The 18,225-nt window shown below is 39.2% G+C and overlaps 1 protein-coding gene across 6 annotated transcripts in view; it reads left to right on the top strand.

Annotated features, from left to right (window-relative positions):
• The window catches only part of ARHGAP26 (Rho GTPase activating protein 26), a 345,307-nt gene that overhangs the window by 300,546 nt on the left and 26,536 nt on the right, over positions 1-18,225 (top strand). For 3 of the 6 annotated variants that reach the window (XM_089531147.1, XM_089531132.1, XM_089531153.1), the window contains exon 21: positions 14,477-14,587. The exons of 2 other annotated variants lie outside the window; for them this stretch is intronic. In XM_089531147.1, the coding sequence (XP_089387273.1) occupies positions 14,477-14,587 (111 nt within the window). Of the gene's footprint in view, positions 1-14,476; positions 14,588-17,005; positions 17,074-18,225 lie in introns of those variants that run through there. One more of the 6 variants, XM_089531148.1, reaches the window with a different exon arrangement.

Below are 18,225 nucleotides of genomic sequence, written 5' to 3' on the forward strand. Positions count from 1 at the left end.
ACTGTGCTCCAGTGGCTCCAGTCCTACCTCTCGCGCAGATTCCAGATGGTGATGCTTGGGGACAGTTGTTCTTCCAAGAGAGAGCTGACATCTGGTGTCTCTCAGGGTGCCATTCTGTCCCCCATGCTGTTTAACATTTACATGAAGCTGCTGGGTGAGACCATCCAGAGACATGGGGCGTGGTGTCATCAGTACACTGATGACACCCAAATTTATTTCTCTATGTCTCTGACTGTTGCAGTGACTAGGAATGGCATCTCTCCTTTGGATGCCTGCCTTGGGTTGGTAATGGGCTGGATGAGGGAAAATAATCTCAGGTTGAACCCAAAGAAAATGGAGGTACAGTGGACCCTTGTTATACGCTGGGGTTTGGTTCCAAGATCCTCCATGGATAACAAAATTCGTGTAAGCTCAGGTACCATTAAATATAATGACATAGCAAAATGGTGCCCCTTATAAAAATGGAAAATCAAGGTTTTATATTTGAAATTTATACATTTTTTGAACATTTTCAAACCGTGGATTCTTGAATCTGTGTATAAAAAAATCTGTGTATAAGAAGGGCTGACTGTACTTGGGACAGGTATCCCAAGTCCAGGGATGGAGATTTTTCAACCAGTCCTGGACAGGGTCACACTTCCCCTAAAAGATGAGGTTTGCAGTTTGGGAGTACTCCTTGATCCGTCTCTGCAGTTGTCATCTCAAATAGATGTGACGGACAGGAATGCTTGGTATCAGCTTCGGTTGATACGCCAACTGCGGCCCTACCTGGACCGAAAGAACCTTGAAGAAGTAGTACTTGCACTGGTAATCTCTTTTTTAGATTTCTCTAATGCGCTCTACATGGGGCTACCCTTGTACCAAGTTCAGAAGCTCCAATTGGTTCAAAATGCGGCAGCCAGATTGGTCACCGGTACATCTAGGTTTGACCATATAACACCAGTGTTGAAATCTCTTCACTGGCTGCCAATTAGCTTCTAGGCGCAGTACAAGGTGTTGGTTATTACCTTTAAAGCTCTATATTATTATTATTATTGTTGTTGTTGTTGTTGTTGTTGTTGTTGTTGTTGTTGTTATTATTATATATGAGTGTGCTTATTATTATTTTATTAGTATTTATTTTATTATTATTTTATTATTATTATGAGTATGCTTATATCCTAAACTATACATAATGGTTATTCTCCTTTCACATAATAGTGTAAAACCTAGCTCATATAAATACAATGGGAATTGTTTTGAATGTATAAGTTGTACTGTACTACAAATGATTTGTTGATCTTATTCCCTCTGGAGTGTTGGTTGTTCTAGTTGTTTACATGGTAGATGTTTTTTAACTGTCCAATATTTTTATTTGTTGAACAATATGTACAATGGGAGGTGAGTTTTTGGGATGGACTAGGGGAAAAATGAAAATGAAATATGTATGTAAGAGACCACAGGTCTCCACTCCAGTGAACTAGAAGCTAGTGATAGCTCCATAAATAGTGTGATTGTAAAATAAAAATCTCACATAAATAATTCTTTGGAAAAAATAAAAATAAATAAATACATACAATGGGTTCTCTATATTCACTGGGTTTAAGGGCACAGGATCTCCGTATAAGTGGGAAAACTGCAAATTATAAAAAACAAAATACACGAGAAAACACCTCTCTAGGAGTCTCTAGGTCCTCCAGTGCAACACTGTTGTCAAGTTCTGTGAGAAGTTGACCATAGAATTGTGCAGGAGGACCTACAAATGTCTACAGAATTGTTCTCTCTAGGAACCTCTAGGTCCTTCAATGTGACTTCTGTTAGAAGCTGACTATGCATATAGTAATGCTGGAACCTAGAAATTGCAAGAAAGAATATATTAATCAAATCTGTGAATAATCAAAGCTGCAAAATTCAAAGCTGCAAATGTGGAGGGCTGACTGTATAACACTTAAGGGCTAAATGCAGTGTTAGCAGTGCTTAACACGGATTACTTTAAATGAATGGGATTTATTAATCCCAACTAAAGTCTCATTGATTTCAGTTGATGTACTTTACATAACACTCATTTTGGATTTAACCCTAAATGAGAAGGTCATGGAGGGGAAAGACAGCTTTCATTTTATAAACAAAAGTTTGGTTAGATTAGATAGTAATATAATAATCCACTGTATCATTCATTTGATCATATGGCAGTCTGATGATCTGCCAAATACCAATGATTGTGGCAAAGGTGCAGGATAATAATTGATGATACAACCACACCTGCTCAGAAATTCAAGGAGATGGTTGCTGCCTGGTTGTGAGAGCTTGAAAGCTTTATTTTCTGTTTAACTAACCTCTTGTATAAGATCAGCCTTCATTATAACTTTATTTGAAGTAAAACAATTTCAAACTATGGATTATATTTAAACAAACCATAGTTAGGATTGTTGTATTGTAGAGCTCAGACATAGATTAGCTTTGGTAATTGAAAAACAAATGTGAATTCTCCCATTCTCCTCATGGCTATACCAAAGAGGAAGAAGGAAGACTAGAGGTTGTTGTTTTTATTTTTGTTTTTTGACATAATACTAGAGACAGGAAAGTTACAATTGACCCTCCACATTTGCAGATTTGAATTTTGCAGATTTGATTATTCACAGATTTTATTAATATGCTCTTTCTAAGAATCTCTAAGACCTCCAGACCCTATCATCAATGTTTGCCAAACAAAAGTTGCACTGGAGGACCTAGAGATTCCTAGAGAGAACAATACTCTAGGCATTTGTAGGTCCTCCAATGCAATTCTATAGTCACCTTCTGACAGATGTTGACCATAGAGTTGCCCTGGAGGACTGAGATATCTAGAGTGATGTTATCTCATGTTTTTAAAAAGTGCTTTTTTATTTGTAGTTTTTCCACTGTCACAGGGGTCCTGTGCCCCTAACCCAAGTGAATGTGGAGGGTCCATTGTAGTTTTAAAAGTGTCTTTATGTTATATTCTCACTAAAACAAACCTATGTTAATGACACTTATAATTTTGTTTGTTTTTTATTTATATACTGCTATTCCAAAGATCATAGCGGTGAACAGCAAGTAAGCTAATTAGCAAGTAAGCTAATTATATTGAAAGAGGGATGCATATTATACTTCACTTAGTTTTAAAATGGCTTTTAAATTTACCTTTTACTGCACTAAATACTTTTATGGAATGAGGGATATATAAAAAAATCCCATCCTTAATTTTACTCCTTCCCTCCACCCTTGTCCCTGTTTTGAGAGGAAAAGAACTTCCAATAAAAGTTGTTATTATATGACACCCTCACCCATCTACCCTGTGTGTGAATTATAGTGTAAATATTACATAGTGGCAATTTTACACTGATGTTTCTATCTATCATTGTTATTACTACAATTTCTGACCCAAATTACTTGGCTAAAGTATTTACAGTACATCCTGATTTAATTGTCCATCTGAGATGTGCAGGCTTTTCTACGGAATTCTCTGGAGAAAAGAAAAAGAATCCAAATGACTCCACATAAATCTTAGCATGATGCAGTGATGTGGAGGTACCCACTGACCCTATCCTGCTTTCTTAGGATGCATCCGCATTGGAGAAATAATCCAGGTTGACACCACTTTAATTGCCAAGGCTCAATACTGTGTAATTCTAGGAATTTTGTGAGACATTTAACCCTCTGTCAGTGAGCACTGATGCCACAAGAAACAACAATTCCCAGAATTCCATAGCATTGACCCATGGCAGTTAAAGTGGTGTCTATCTGGATTATTAGACTGTTGTATAGTTTCAGCATCTAAACTAAGGCCTAGCAGGTTATATCTCCTTATAGAACATACATATTTGTCACTTTCAAATCTGATGCCAGTGCCACAAGATCTGTCTGCCATGTTACATCTCCCTATTGTTGTCCTCCCCCCCTACACTGTGTGTGATGCCATTGCAGCTCTCTTCTGCCCTTTCCCACCAATAGCCTTTTCATCCAGGGAGCAGAGTGACACCCATGCTTACTATATCTCTCAAAAGCTTCTGGACAGAAGTGCATGCTAGTCTAGCAAACAGGAAAAAGGCAATAGCTGCAGCCTCCAGATGAAAAGTCCTTTGTGTGTGTGTGTGTGTTAATGTAAAAGTACAAAGGCCATTGCATTCTCACTTAGTAAAGAGAAGATGCACTTGAGTGGAAGTGTCACGTTCTTTCCATTAGAGGGCAGAAATAGGCTTCTGTACATATTGAACACAATGTATGTGCATTCCTTCCATGCTCTCTCTACTGTGGTATCTAAAGAGAGGTAAGGCAGGTAGGGCTCATAAGACACGCAGGGTAGTAAAACCAAGTATGGAGTTAATCGTAGAATTAGAGTTGGAAGAGCCATCTAGTACTGCCGCCTAATATGTGCAGGCTTTTGTTTACGTTTCACTTTTTGGTGCAAATATATTTTGCATATGTTCAAATAAGCCAGGGACTTTTTGTTTGTTTAAATTATAGGAAAATCAGAAATAGCCAACAGGTTTTAATATGACAGCCATAGAGGGATAGACTGGGGAATAAACATCTGTAGAAATGTTTTTAAAGCATATTCCTCCAACTCTTGGATATCATTCCTGGTGGCACTTTCTCTAGCATATTTTTGTGTAACAGGTTTGATGCCAGGGACTGGGGAAGCAAAGTGTAGGGCAGTGGGCTGTTACTTTCAGGTTCTGTGGCTTTCCTGGAGCCGTGGAGGTGGCCACTGTTTAGCAACAGGATACTTGGCTACATGGGACCTTGGTCTAATCCAGCAAAACTCTTCCTGTGCTCTTAAATAATAAAGAGATTTTTACTGTACTCCAGGAACATTTTTAGCCATAGTGTCCTAATCCCACATTCAGAATCAGCAACCACACTTCAGTGTTAATGTAGCAGAGGCAGCGTGTCCACTTCAACACTCTTGTCACATTTAATCTAATTTGACTTTTGTCGCTCCGTATCCCAGACGTCATCTTTGCCCATTTCTGTACACATATGCTGCTTTCTCCTGCAGAAACTGCACACTCAGAGTTTTTAAATAATAAAGGAACTAAATTAAATGCTACTCTTCAACAGTTGCACCTGTGCATTCCTACCCCCCCTCCGCTGCTTAGTAAATGTGCTGACTTCTGCTAGAAGATGAAATTAGTGAATTATTCATGTGAATGGGTCCATGGATACAGTGGAACAAATCCACTGTGAAAAAAATGGACGGAGGAAGACAGATGAATGCAAGACAATGATTTGGAAGGGCAAAATGAGATTTTTGTCCAGGGACAAGTCAAAGCAAACCATTGTATCTTAGGGTGCATTAGGAAGTGGTTGCCTCCCAAATTAAGATTCGTATAGCTTTTCTGACACTAGAATATTACTTGCAAAAGATCATGTGAAAAAGCTGGTACAAACACTGATGAAAGAGTTAACCAATTCAGGAATTCCTGAGGACTTGTTTACATACTGCTTTTTTAAAGGATTATATGTACTTCTAGTTAGCACACTGGGAGGTTGGGTCATTCTCCAAGGTAGAGAAGTTCTGTGCTTTCCTTTTGGTCTTTAAAAATACAAGTTGAGAAACCATGCTGATGTCCATTAATATCTGAGAGCATCCTTGAATATTGGAAGAGGAGAATCCTAACAGTGCAGTGAATCAGATCAGCTCTGCATGTATTAGGTGATGCTTTCCAGCACCTACCTGCCTGTATTGCATGTGGGGAAGCCCATGCAATCCTTATGGACTTTACTGTTAATTCAGACCAAGAAGCGTTTATGGCATGGCATGGAATTCATCTCTTCACAGCACATTTGTTTGCTTGTTTACTTATTAAACATATACCCCTCCTGTCTGCCAAAGAAAGCCATTCAGGACAGCTAAGAACAGTACAATTGAAATAAAAACAATCCACATCTGGATTGGGAAGAAGAGAAACATATACATCCTATTATTATTATTTTGCTTGACCTAAAAAGGGAAAGGGGGAGGGGGAATCAGAAGAGGACCATGTGGGGTTTTTTGTTTGTTTTAAGCATAAACATAAACCCAGGTTTAAAATACAATTAAAAGTGCATCATGTTAAAAAGAAATAACTCCCACACCCTTCAATGGTTATACTACTCAACTGTCAAAGGCCAACTCAAGTGGGGGAATTTCTGTAGAAATATTAGACACCTAAAGAAAACAGGTTGGCAAAGTTACCCAGTGAACACAGTGAATATAAGAGTGCCAGGTGTGAATGATTTTTGGTGTCACCCTCTCTGCAGTGCTAGAAATTTGGAGACTGAAGGAAAATTTCATTGGGTGGGGAGGCAAGATTCTCATTTTTAAAGGCAATGCTTCCCCACTCCTGGACCTACCTCTGTAACAATGTTTTTGCCTGCCAGCAGAAAGACAACAGCGAAGGGGGGCAGCATAATTCAGCTCAGCAGTGAGTTCCAGAGCTGGGAAGATTCCACCAAGAATCATAGAATCATTGAGTTACAAGGAATTACAAGGGCCATGGAGTCCAATCCCTTGCCATGCATCAGTCCACAACTAAAGCAGTCTTCAGAGATGACCATCCAACCATTGTTTAAAGCAGTGGTTCTCAACCTTCCTACTGTTGCGACCCTTTAATACAATTCCTCATGGTGGGTGACCCCCAACGGATAGAGAAGCAGTGTCTCGGTTCCTAAGACTATCGGAAATCTGTGTTTTCAAATAGTCTTAGACGACCCCTGTGAAAGGGTTGTTTGACCCTCTAAGGAATCGTGAACCACAGGTTGAGAACCGCTGTTTAAAGGAAGCCTTTTCTCATTGCCCCCACCCTAATATAGGATATGCTGGGACCAAGAATAAGGCCTCCCCTGATAATCGTGGCTGGTTCATAAGGGAGATTATGGTCTCTCATGTAACCTATCTCTGTTTTCTGGGACTCTGGGGGTGCATCCACACTGTGAAAATAATCCAGGTTGACACCGCTTCAACTCCCATGGCTCAGTGTTATGGAATTCTCTGAATTGTAGTTCTGTGAGACATTTAGCCTTTGCTGTCAGAGAACTCGAATGCCACAACAAACTACAGTTCCTGGAATTCCATATCATTGAGCCATGGCAGTTAAAGCTGTGTCAACCTGAATAATTTTTGTTGGAGGCATTTGGGTTTCTTACCTAGCTACTAATCCCAAAGCCAGTATAGAGTGAAACAGGGCCCTCCCCTCCCTACTTGAGTGTTCAGAGGGGTGACTGTCACTCTTGATGTCCAGTTAAGAAGTTGTTAAAGCCCTGTTCTTGTTGTCAAGCTATTCAGTACCAGTTGGGAAACATAAGAAACCTTCCCATGCAGGTGTGGCTGTGACCTCGGCCCTCCTCTGACTATGACTGTCAGTCACATGCTTTGTAAAATAAAGGAGCATAAGGGCAGGAGGCAGTGCATCACAATGTTAGGAGGCAAGGAAACACTGGTGGCGGGGTTTTAAAAATCTTTATTCTCTTCTCATAAATGCACAAACCTATATCTGTATCAAACCTAGACAGACAGATAGATAGATAGATAGATAGATAGATAGATAGATAGATAGATAGATGAGGTAATACTTTGGAAACAAGTAAGCCTGGATTTTAACAAGCTCCCCCTTTCATAGTTCTAATTGAATGCTGCAGAATTCTGAGGGAAGTTGGGAAATTTTCACTACAAGTTCTTATTCCTTCTAGTTCTTCCCTCCTTGCATACCTGCCAAGGCTTCTCTCCCTGATACCTGGTATTTAGGTATCTGATACTGGATACCTAAATGTTGTGCTGCTCCAGAGTGAAAATCTTTGCATCTCTCTTTAAATAAAAATCTCTTTTCCCCCCTTCTAGGATGCTGCCTTGTGTCCCTATACTGGGAGAAAGGCATGATAATAATAATAATAATAATAATAATAATAATAATAATAATAGCAGCAGCAGCAGCAAGTAAGTTATGTATAATCTTCACATTTGATTTTGTTTTGATGCCTTGTGGAGAAAGAAAGCTAATACAGAGTAAGGAAACTGTGTTTCAAACAGTGATTACCTTTACTCTGAATTAGCTTAAATTGCTGTCTTCATGTAGCCATGTCTTAGTGAACGTGTGTGTGTGTGTGTGTGTGAGAGAGAGAGTGATGGCAAAATACTTTATTGCTTTTTACAGTTTTACAGCACCATTGAAGCTGTGAAGACTTGGGCCTGTTACAGACTGCCAAAATAAAGCTGTTTCTGGTCTCTTTGGAGGTATGCTATTTAAATGATGCATGGGTCCTAAGAATCCGGAGGTCGCGCCAAAGCCACACTCCATTCCTAAGCACTGGAGTGCAGCTTTGGTGCAGCTTCTGGATTCTTAGGGTGCATGCATCATTTAAATAGCATACCTCCAAAGAGACCCGAAGCAGCTTTATTTTGGCAGTCTGTAACAGGCCCTTGTAAAGCCCAGAAAGGCCCACTTATGGCAGAAGGGGCTATTTTGTGGCCCTCTAAAAATACCCTTTAATTGCAAATTTATTTTGACTGGAAAAATTCAGTGTAGCCCGATTTTTCAGTTTTCCTTGTCCAGCACACTAAATTCTGTTCACGCTATATTTGCCTCAATCATATATTAATGTCTGTCTCAAATAAACCTGGACTTGAAATTATTTCAGGCAAAAAAACACAAAAATGAACTTCCTTCCACTTAAAAAAAATCCAAAACTGACTTCCATTATAAACCATTCTAATCTGGTCAAGAATGTTCTCTTGGTGCCAAATTATGATGTTGATTCTTATTATGGAGATATTTTCCCACAAGAAAACTGGACTGAAGCCATCAACTCTCTGTACACTAAACTTTTATTTTATTTCTTGGATGCCTGTGTAAGGCATATCAGTCTGATGTAAAATAGGAAACAATGACACCATGTTGACTTTCAGTTCCTAGAAACTGAAAAAATAAAAACACACCTGGGATGTTTATTTTGAGTAAAAACAATGCAATTACAACTTGCTAAGTACAGTTTAGCTATATAAGAAAGCCACCACCATATAGTAGCAGTTTCAAGTCCACTTGAACCTAAAATAATTTGTTGTTTGTTAGGTGCTTTCAAATCAGCACCAGTTTATGGTGACCCTATAGTAGGGATTTGTTTCAGAGGTTTGCCTTTGCCTTGCCATTACTGTTTTAATGGTATTGTTTTTATAAATTGTATTGAATATTGCTGTTAACCGCCCTGATGTTTCGAAGGGCGGTATATAAATAAAGTTATTTATTTATTTATTTCCTTTGAGGTCAAGAGACTGTAACTTGCCCAAAGTTACTCAGTGGATTTCCATGGCTGAGCAAGGTTTCAAACAGTGGTTTCCTGGAGTTCCCTGCTTAGCCTCCAAGATCAGATAGGATCTGGTGCCTTTAGCGTGTTCAGGCCCCCTTTGCACACATTGCTGAAAGATAAATCATTGGTTTGTTTGACATTTTGTTTTTATTCTTTCTCTGGCAGCACTTCCTCTGTCTTCTCTTTCCTTTCCTTCTTTACCAACACTGATTTAACTGGATTAGCATATATTGGATTGGATTTTTCTTGTCAGTGTTCGTGACACCCTCACATCAGATAAAGTCTTGTGTCATCATCATTAAAATTACCTGGATCACCAAAACCAGCAAGACTAGATAGCAGAATGGATATATATATATATATATATATATATATATATATATATATATATATCTCACACGGCATGACTTGACGCTGTGTGGTGTAGACAGCCTATGGGTGTTCAGCTCACCTTGGGAGGGGCAGTGCAGAGAGCAGGTTTTTGACCAGCTTTTGAATAACACAAGTTCAAGCTCGTATGCTTCAGCCCAGAGAGAGCTTTCAGCATTCATAGGACCAACACAAAATGCAGGAGGTTATTTTAGACTGATATCTAGTGTGGTGTAAGTGGCTTGAGTGTTAGACTAGAATTCCAGGAAACTACCATTTGAATCCTTGCTCAGCCATGGAAACCCACTGGGTGACCTTGGGCCAGTTATACTCTCTTGACCTCAAAGGAAGGCAAAGCAAACATCTGAACAAAACAAAAACCTACTTATAGGGTCACCATAAGTTGGGGTTGACTTGAAAGCACATAACAACAACCAACAAAACATTTTAGGTTCAAGTAGACTTGAAACTGCTATCATATGGTGGTGGCTGTCTTATATAGTGAAAGGATTAGTCCCATGAATCATTTGCCATTAACAAACATTCCTAGTGACTTTTTGTGTGGTATTGAGACAAATCATACGGGGGCTGGCAGGTCTGATCCATGTGAACTACTTGCCACATGGAGGTAATTTTGGTTGCCATATAGTAAGAAACAACAATTCTTGTGAATAAATGACAGTTTGAATATGGGGTCTGATCTTCCTACTGAGAAGGAAATACAGCTGAATGAGATAGTGTACACTGTGTGGGTGTGCTCTGTAAATACTGAAATATACACCATTCTCTTGTTCTCTAGTAATCATTCAGTAAAAAAAAAAAAAAGGAAACCTAAGGTGTTAAAGTAGGAGGAAAGATCTTGAGGGTATCCTTTAACTGAAATATGTTTCTAAGTAACTTGATTTTCCTGAGATAAGAATTGTGTAGGTTAAACATTATTCAGAATTGAATAGCTAATCTTTTGTGCATATTTACATACTGCTTTTACAGCAAAATATTTGAGTGCAAGCCAGACCAAGAACTATGATAAGAAACAAAACTGCAGTTTCTGGCCACTGTTAACATGGGGTGTGCAATATTTGTAAATTTCTATGAGTCACTTATTTTCTATTTATATAAACTTGGTCAAGTTCATTCTTAACTAGTGATATGAATGCATTCTATATTACTGTATTAGTATGAACTTTGATGACTTAACTTCCCATAGATGTCACTTACTGGTAGCTTTCTCAACACAACCCATGTCAGCCTCCAGATGGTTCAGACTTCAATTCTAAGAAGTTCCAGCCAGCATTTTATTTATTGAGTACTTATACTCAGCTCTTCAGCCACAAAGGCTCTCAGTTCCCTACTCTCCAGCTTACAGTCTAAACAAGACACAACATACAAGTAAAGGGGAATGGCATTTCATGAAGGGATGATGTCCAGCAGATACTGCCAGTTCCTCTCTCCCTCTGGGACCAGTAGCAGTTGAGATGGATGGAGGTCTTTCATCTGTATTTGGTGCCAAGGCATGATGGACTTGTGCCTGCCCAGGATTCTGGGAGCTGAAGTCCAAAATGTGGAAATTCGAAGGATGAGAGCCTAAAGCCTAAATTCTAATTTAACTACCATTTCTTTCAGAAGTTTTTAAAGTACAGCTCAGATGTCTGGCACTGGCCATGATGGCTAAGAACTGTATTCCTAAGAAGAAACATTTTCAAGGTCCCTTCTGTGGAAACAGAATCTAATTCCTCTACTGTCACACTAGGCTACGTCTCTTTCTGAAAATATAGGTGGGAGATATTGGACCTTCCAAAATAATATTCTGGAGCAGTACTACTCCAAGTGGACCTCAGCCACTATCTGTCCCTGGTAACTTTCCAGGAAAGAAAGAAATGGATGTTGCCAATAGGCACAAATATGGCACTAGTCCCTGGCATTTGGGTGGGGGGTGCAGGTCTCCCTCATCAGATGACTTGAGATGCACTGTTTTAGAGCACTGGCTTTCTCAGACTTGGAAAAAAGAGGTTGAGTTTTCAACCAGTTGGGTTTGGCTGCCCAAATGAAATTATTTGGCAGATTTTTAGTGCTGTAGACTTGCTCTCTACATTTCTTGCTCACCTCATTTTCCCAACCTCTTTCGGTGGGCAAGTTCCAAATTATGTAACAAGATTATAAAATTATCTTGATTCATTAATGTCAAATTTATTCATGTTGATATGACCAGATGAAATTGTTCCTCTTCTCAGTAACAGCTTAAATCTCTGTGCTTCTATTTCCTCTAAATGGATACCACTTTATGTGATATAGTAAGCTTAAGTAATACTGATACCTAAAGAGTGTTTTGGCATCTCCTTTCCAACTGAGATAACAATTCCTGATATTTCCAGGTAGGACTAGAATAGGCTTATGTCTGAAAACCTAGAGAGTCACCATCACTTTTTGGTCAATTTATGGTTAAAAGTAAACATTTTGTGCCCCTCTGGACTACAACTCCAATCAGCTCTATCTAATATAGTGAGGAATATCCTATCTAGAGAATCACAAGTTACTCAGTCCCAGTATAGACAATATTTAATTAGATGAACCAGTTGTCTGACTTGGTTTAAAGAGGCTTTTATTTTCCCATATGACTTCTGGTTCTCAGCGAGAATTTCTGTAATTAATTTTTGAGTTTGACATATACATTTCCTTCCATTCATTCCTGTCATTTTCCTTTTGTAGATAAATCATGCCTATGAGTATTTAATTCTAAAAAGGATAAGTTAAGGTTAAATAGAGTCTTATCTGAATGATTGTCCATAAATGACTTTAGAAGGTTCCCTATTCAGTTCCAGTCTAGAAGACTATTGAGTCTGCTTTATATATCTGAAAACTAAAAGAAGTTGTCTCAAGCCATGAGGGTGAAAAGGTAGATGTGTGAAAAGTGTACATTTTCTGAGCAACTTTTAGTTTTTAAATAAAAGGGAAAGTATTTCAAACCTCCACTTTTCCACATACAGTTTCTTTTCTTCCCCTAAAAACATGACCTTTTCCTGACACACTACTTTCAGTTGATCTGTTTATCTTTGTATGCATTTTCTCAGCAGGAAATTTTCCAAAGGAACTACAGTTTAACTGATGTCCTTTCCATCAAGGAAAAACAAAGTGATATCTTAAGACACACAATGACCCAGATGCTTGGTTTACCTGTAGAGAAGAAAAAGTACCACAAATGAATGTCAAGAACAGAGTGCTGTAGCAAGAATTCATTGTGGGCATGCATGCTGGTCTTTATAAAGCCTCTAAATCCAAACTGGAAAAATGGGAACAAACCTAGCACACTGTTTCTAGTTGCCAAGCAGTACAAAGTAGTTAGCCTCACTGCCTTTTCAGGTACATTTGATGGGTACATGGGAGAGGACCTTCTCAGTGGCTGCTCCCATACTTTGGAATGCCCTCCCTAGAGAGGCCAGGCTGTGTGCCTCTTTGCTGTCTTTCCACTGCCAAGTGAAAACTGGTCTATTCCAGCAAATTTTTGGGAAGTGACTGCAGTGAACTTTTAATGGTGTCTTAATTTCTTGTTTTTTTATATTCTTTCAGTGAATTCCTAAAGGGGTTTACTTCTGTAGATTATTTAATGACTTTTTAACATTATGCATGCGCGCGCACACACACATACACACAATTGATGTTTCTATGTGCTTTTTTGTTTTGTTTTTTCTGGTTTTAATGTTCTGTAAGCTGCCTTAAGTCCCAATATTATGAAAAAAGCAGCTATAAATGATGGTGAGGGTGATGATGATAAACCATCAGCGTCTGGAATGGTATTTGGAGGGAGGAAATGTCAGACACATTTTAGGCCCAACATTTTGTGGATTATTCTTGAAGGTAATACAACTGACACGCAAGTTATCTGACTACAAATTCAAAGCACCATATGTCCATGTCAGAGTGTCCAGACTGGGTTTTCAATTTTTGGTTTGGGTTTTTTTAAAAAACCTCTGACATAAAGGTATGTATGAACAGTGTTTATAATAATAATAATAGGATTTATATGTATGAACAGTGTTTATCTATGGACAGTGAAGAATACATCCAGTGTCTTGTTGGCAGAAATACTGTACATTCAGTGAAGTACTGTGTGCTCTTAAGCCTGGGACTCTTCCCCCAGTATGAGAAACCCATTGTATTGTCAAGGTTGCATAGTCACAGGAGGCATGTAATATGTACATATTATTGAGGCCCTGTCCAGTCCCTACTTTTCACTTCCATAATTTTTCCATGCTAGATATGCAGCTTATGAGGATCAAGAGATAATGTTTGGCTTTACTAGCATTCCATTTAAAGTGAAAGTGACAATCCTTGGCAATCCCATGTTTTGCCATCCTTTTGATAACAAAGTGCAGTTGCTTTCCAGTATACAAGGCTCATTACAAATGTATACAGGACATCATTTTCACATGCTATGGATTGTGACCCAGAAAACAGTGGTATAGTAAGATGAAACAAAATAAGATGTTCTGTTGTGGATTATGCCATCTGTGACAATCCCTGGAGGATATGTGGAACAAAGCAGGTAGGTGGCTGAGAGAAAAACAAGTCCATGAAACAAGATGGCATCAGTCTAGAATGTTGTTACTGATTGCAACAAAGACACAAGCACCCAGGAATAAGAGAGCAGTGTGAGTTCCAAGAAGGAAACCTCTAGTTCTGGAATGTTTCCCCAAAGCTCCAAATTATTCTATTTTGGAGTTTCTTCTTGTGCTGCAATCCATGACTGTTCAATCATGCCTTAAGTGTATGTATCTGTCTCTATTGTGCTTTCCTGTGTCTTGATGAGTTATCCGGTTCTGTCTTGCAGCCCTCAGAATCCAAGTCCAACGTCACCCCTTTCACCGTCCTGGCCTATGTTCTCTGCACCATCCAGCCCTATGCCCACCTCCTCTACGTCCAGCGACTCATCCCCCATCAGGTCTGTTGCAGGTTTGAGGATTTTGTTTTGCTTGGTTTTGCTGCACTGCTGCTATCATATTTTACGTTTACATGCTTTCTCCCTGCCTCACTCAGAATTCCTCACTGTGGTCCAGCTTGCTTTAGTTACTAGACTTCACAGTCCCATAGCTGCTGTCCAGCATCAGCACAGAGGGAAAACATTGATACATTCTGTGACATTTAGAAAAGTGGCTTGAGTTACCTAAGCACTTTCTTCCTTTGCTTTCCAGTTATTCCAGCTGCAGTACCTCCACTTTTTGGAGCATTCCTTTCAGCTATGAGATCTGTTGGTTTTTTAATGACTACAGTTGACTTTCTGCTTTATTTTTGCGAAATGATTTGATCTTCTGGAGGCTCGCTGAACTTACCTCTGCAACAGGGAGGTTTTCATTATCATTCCCAAGTATGTAAAACAGCAGAAAAGGTTCATGCAATTTTTAAAGTCTGCAGTCCACACTGACTTCCCACACATTCAAATGTGCCAGTGAAAATAACTATATAGTGTTCAGATGCTTATGTGATATTTATGACTTCAGAAATTGTACATCTGATATGGATTAATTATAAACTGGCACATTGTATGGATTCAAAACCAATAGACCTCCTGAAATTAAGAACAGTTAAGCCAAACAAATGGACTAACCTGCAAAAGACCAGTGGTTTTTATTACATTCCTGACTACTTTCAAATGCTTGCCCATACTACAATTACCACAGTGCAATTCTGCACACTGTGATTCCCAGATGTTGCACCATCTTATGTGGGTCAATTTCCTCTTCTCATCAGTAGCCTAATTTACATTTCAAGGGCACTGGTCTCACCCATGTCAGAAATATTGTTCCTAGATTTTCCCACGTTGGACTTCCTGTAATTTTAACTCATGAAAAATATTCCTAAAGGATTTTCAGAAGTGCCAAATAGGTGAGGAAAATATTTGGCGCTCCTTTACTCTGTGGGTAAATGGGGACGGGGGGCGGGGGGAGGTAATCAAAACAGAAAATGAAATCCTTGAGCCCAGATTATGTCTCTGCTGGAGAGGAACAGCAGCAGGAAATGAAAGAGTAGTCACAATACATATGTACATGTATGTATTTATTTACTATTTAGATTTAAGAATTTCAAAGTAGTGGTTCAGACACTTACTCTGATGATTGCAAGATCATCAGGTCAACACCCAAGCACCCCATGATGGGGTGAGCTCTTGTCACTAGTCCCAGTTCCTGTCAACCTAGCAGTTGAAAGCACATAAAAGTGCAAGTACATAAATAGATACCACTTTAGTGGGAAGGTAACGGTATTCCATTCAGTTATGCTGGCCACATAACCACCAGAGTAATATTTGACAATGCTGGCTCCCTTGGCTTAGTAACAACAATTAGCATAGGCCCCTACAGTTGGACATGACTTGTCAATCATGTCATAGGGGAAAGCTTTACCTTTTTCATACCTCATTAAGACCCTAAATATGCACAGATACACAAGCACACTCTTTATGGGGTCTCAGAAAGGAATTTCAGTTTGAACTGCACAGAAGCTTGCTTGAATAAGTATGTTTTTAATAAGCACTGAAAACTAGATGGAGCATATCAAAGTTCCAGTAGAACAACATTCTACTTATTCGATATCCCCCATTAAATGCACTACTCCAAATGATGGCTGAGTAGATACTGGGAGTATATGGCACCAGGAAGGGCTCTCCCTATTATCTCAAAGGCTGAACACATTTATCATGGTAAAGGTAGTTTCACAGATAACCAGGTTCCAAGTTGTTATGGGCTCTATAAGGTAAGAACAAATGCTTAAACCTGTCCCACTAGCAAATGGGCAAGCAGTGCAGTTATTTCAGCATAGGTGTTACCAATAGGCTGGCCCACTGAGAAGCATAATAGAAGCATTCTGTACCAGCTACAGTTTTTCGACCAGCCAGCAGCCCTATATACAACACACTGAAGTAGACCAGCCTTGTGATTACCAGTGCGTGGACCATTGTGGCCTAGCTGACCCTGTCCTAGAAAGGTGAAGGATAGAGAAAGGCAACTGTGAGGCTGAATGTATGTTTAAATAAGAAATCCACATAGTGTACTTTTCTCTATTAGGTATTATGATAGTCTTCAAAGCCTATCTGGCTAGAGGCTGTTAGATCTCAAAGAGCAGCAGCAATAAATAAATGGTCAATTTATTAGGATCCCATGCTTGGATTGTTCTCTTACAAATAATTAACAATAATTCTAGCCTTATCTTAAGAGGGGTGCCGATAGTTACAACCTTTAAAAGTAAGTTATATTTCTCAAAAGTAGCAAAACAACTGTTTTTTAATTACTTTTTTTTTAAATGTAATGACACAAGCTGCTCCCCTGTGGTACAAAACTCAGTCTCTTCCCATTTCCTCTCTCATCAGCTTGACACCCAGAACAAAGCTTGAGGCAGCAGCTCAAGGCACGGCATGAGCCAGCTCTTGAATCAGGCAGCATTCCTCTGCTACCATTTGGTGTCACTTCCATCCCAGTAGCTTTAAAAAGTCACATTAAATGTTAAAGTGACATTGGGAAAGAAGTAAAAGTTATCCTTTATGAAGTTACATCTGTAGTGTAGTTATATGTTTGTTATTGAGGAAAAGGACTAATTACAAAAAACTGGATAATTGTAAAGACTTTATTTGTTATTTCTAAAAATAGCTAGGTCCTGCACTATATATAGGGAGAGCTGTTCCTTCTCAAATATCAAGGTCCCTAGGCATTTAGGACTTTGAATATTATCACCAGCACCTTTGATCAGATTTAAAGCATATTAGAAGCCAGTGCCATTCTTTTAAGACCAGTGTTTTATTATTTCTTTGGGATGTGCTGATCAGCAGTTTAGGTGCAGCATTTTGTACTATCTGAAGCTTGTAAGTGATCGCTGCCCCACATAGATTGCAGAACAGTAGTGGGAAGTTACCTGTGCATAAACTTCTGTGGGTAGGTTATGCCTGTCCAGGAAAGGGTGAAATGGTGGATCTGCTGTAGTTAGTTACTTCTAGACTCTGTTAGGATCAATTAACAGTCATAAGAAGTGGGCTGGAATAGTGGAATGACCTAGGTTTGCATCCATGATCAGCTGTGGAGTTGTTTGTGTGACTGTGGCCATTCATTATATCTTGAGTCAAACCAGCTAAGGGATTATTTGTCAGGCCAACTCTGTCCTCCAAGCCTGCAAACTTGCAATAATGGTGGATGCTATTCAGTGGATGAGGCCATTACGCCTGTATGGAAATATAATACCAAAGATGTGCATCCCCATTTTTTTCTGATCTACTGCAAGTACATGGCTGCCCATTTCTGATTCCTAGGCATTTTCAGTATGCATGCTAAAGGCCAGAAAAGTGAGCCTCAGTTCAGCTGTGACCTACTTGAGTCTCCTGATCTATATAGGTTTTAGGATTGTTCATATTGTGATGACCCTAATCAGGAAGAATCAGTTGTGGGGGTTTCAACCCATCCAGCTGTTCCTATAACATCCATATTTTGCAGAGTGGCTTTCTCTGTAACACTTTTTTAGATTCACATCCCAGCATGGGCTGGGTGAGTGGCCCTGGGCAGCTTATCTCAACCTTAGATTCCCATCAGTACACTGGGAACT

This window comes from Sceloporus occidentalis, unplaced genomic scaffold (assembly GCF_023333645.1).
Source record: "Sceloporus occidentalis isolate IW3139 unplaced genomic scaffold, rSceOcc1.0.p SCAF_1, whole genome shotgun sequence".
Classification (NCBI taxonomy): domain Eukaryota; kingdom Metazoa; phylum Chordata; class Lepidosauria; order Squamata; family Phrynosomatidae; genus Sceloporus; species Sceloporus occidentalis.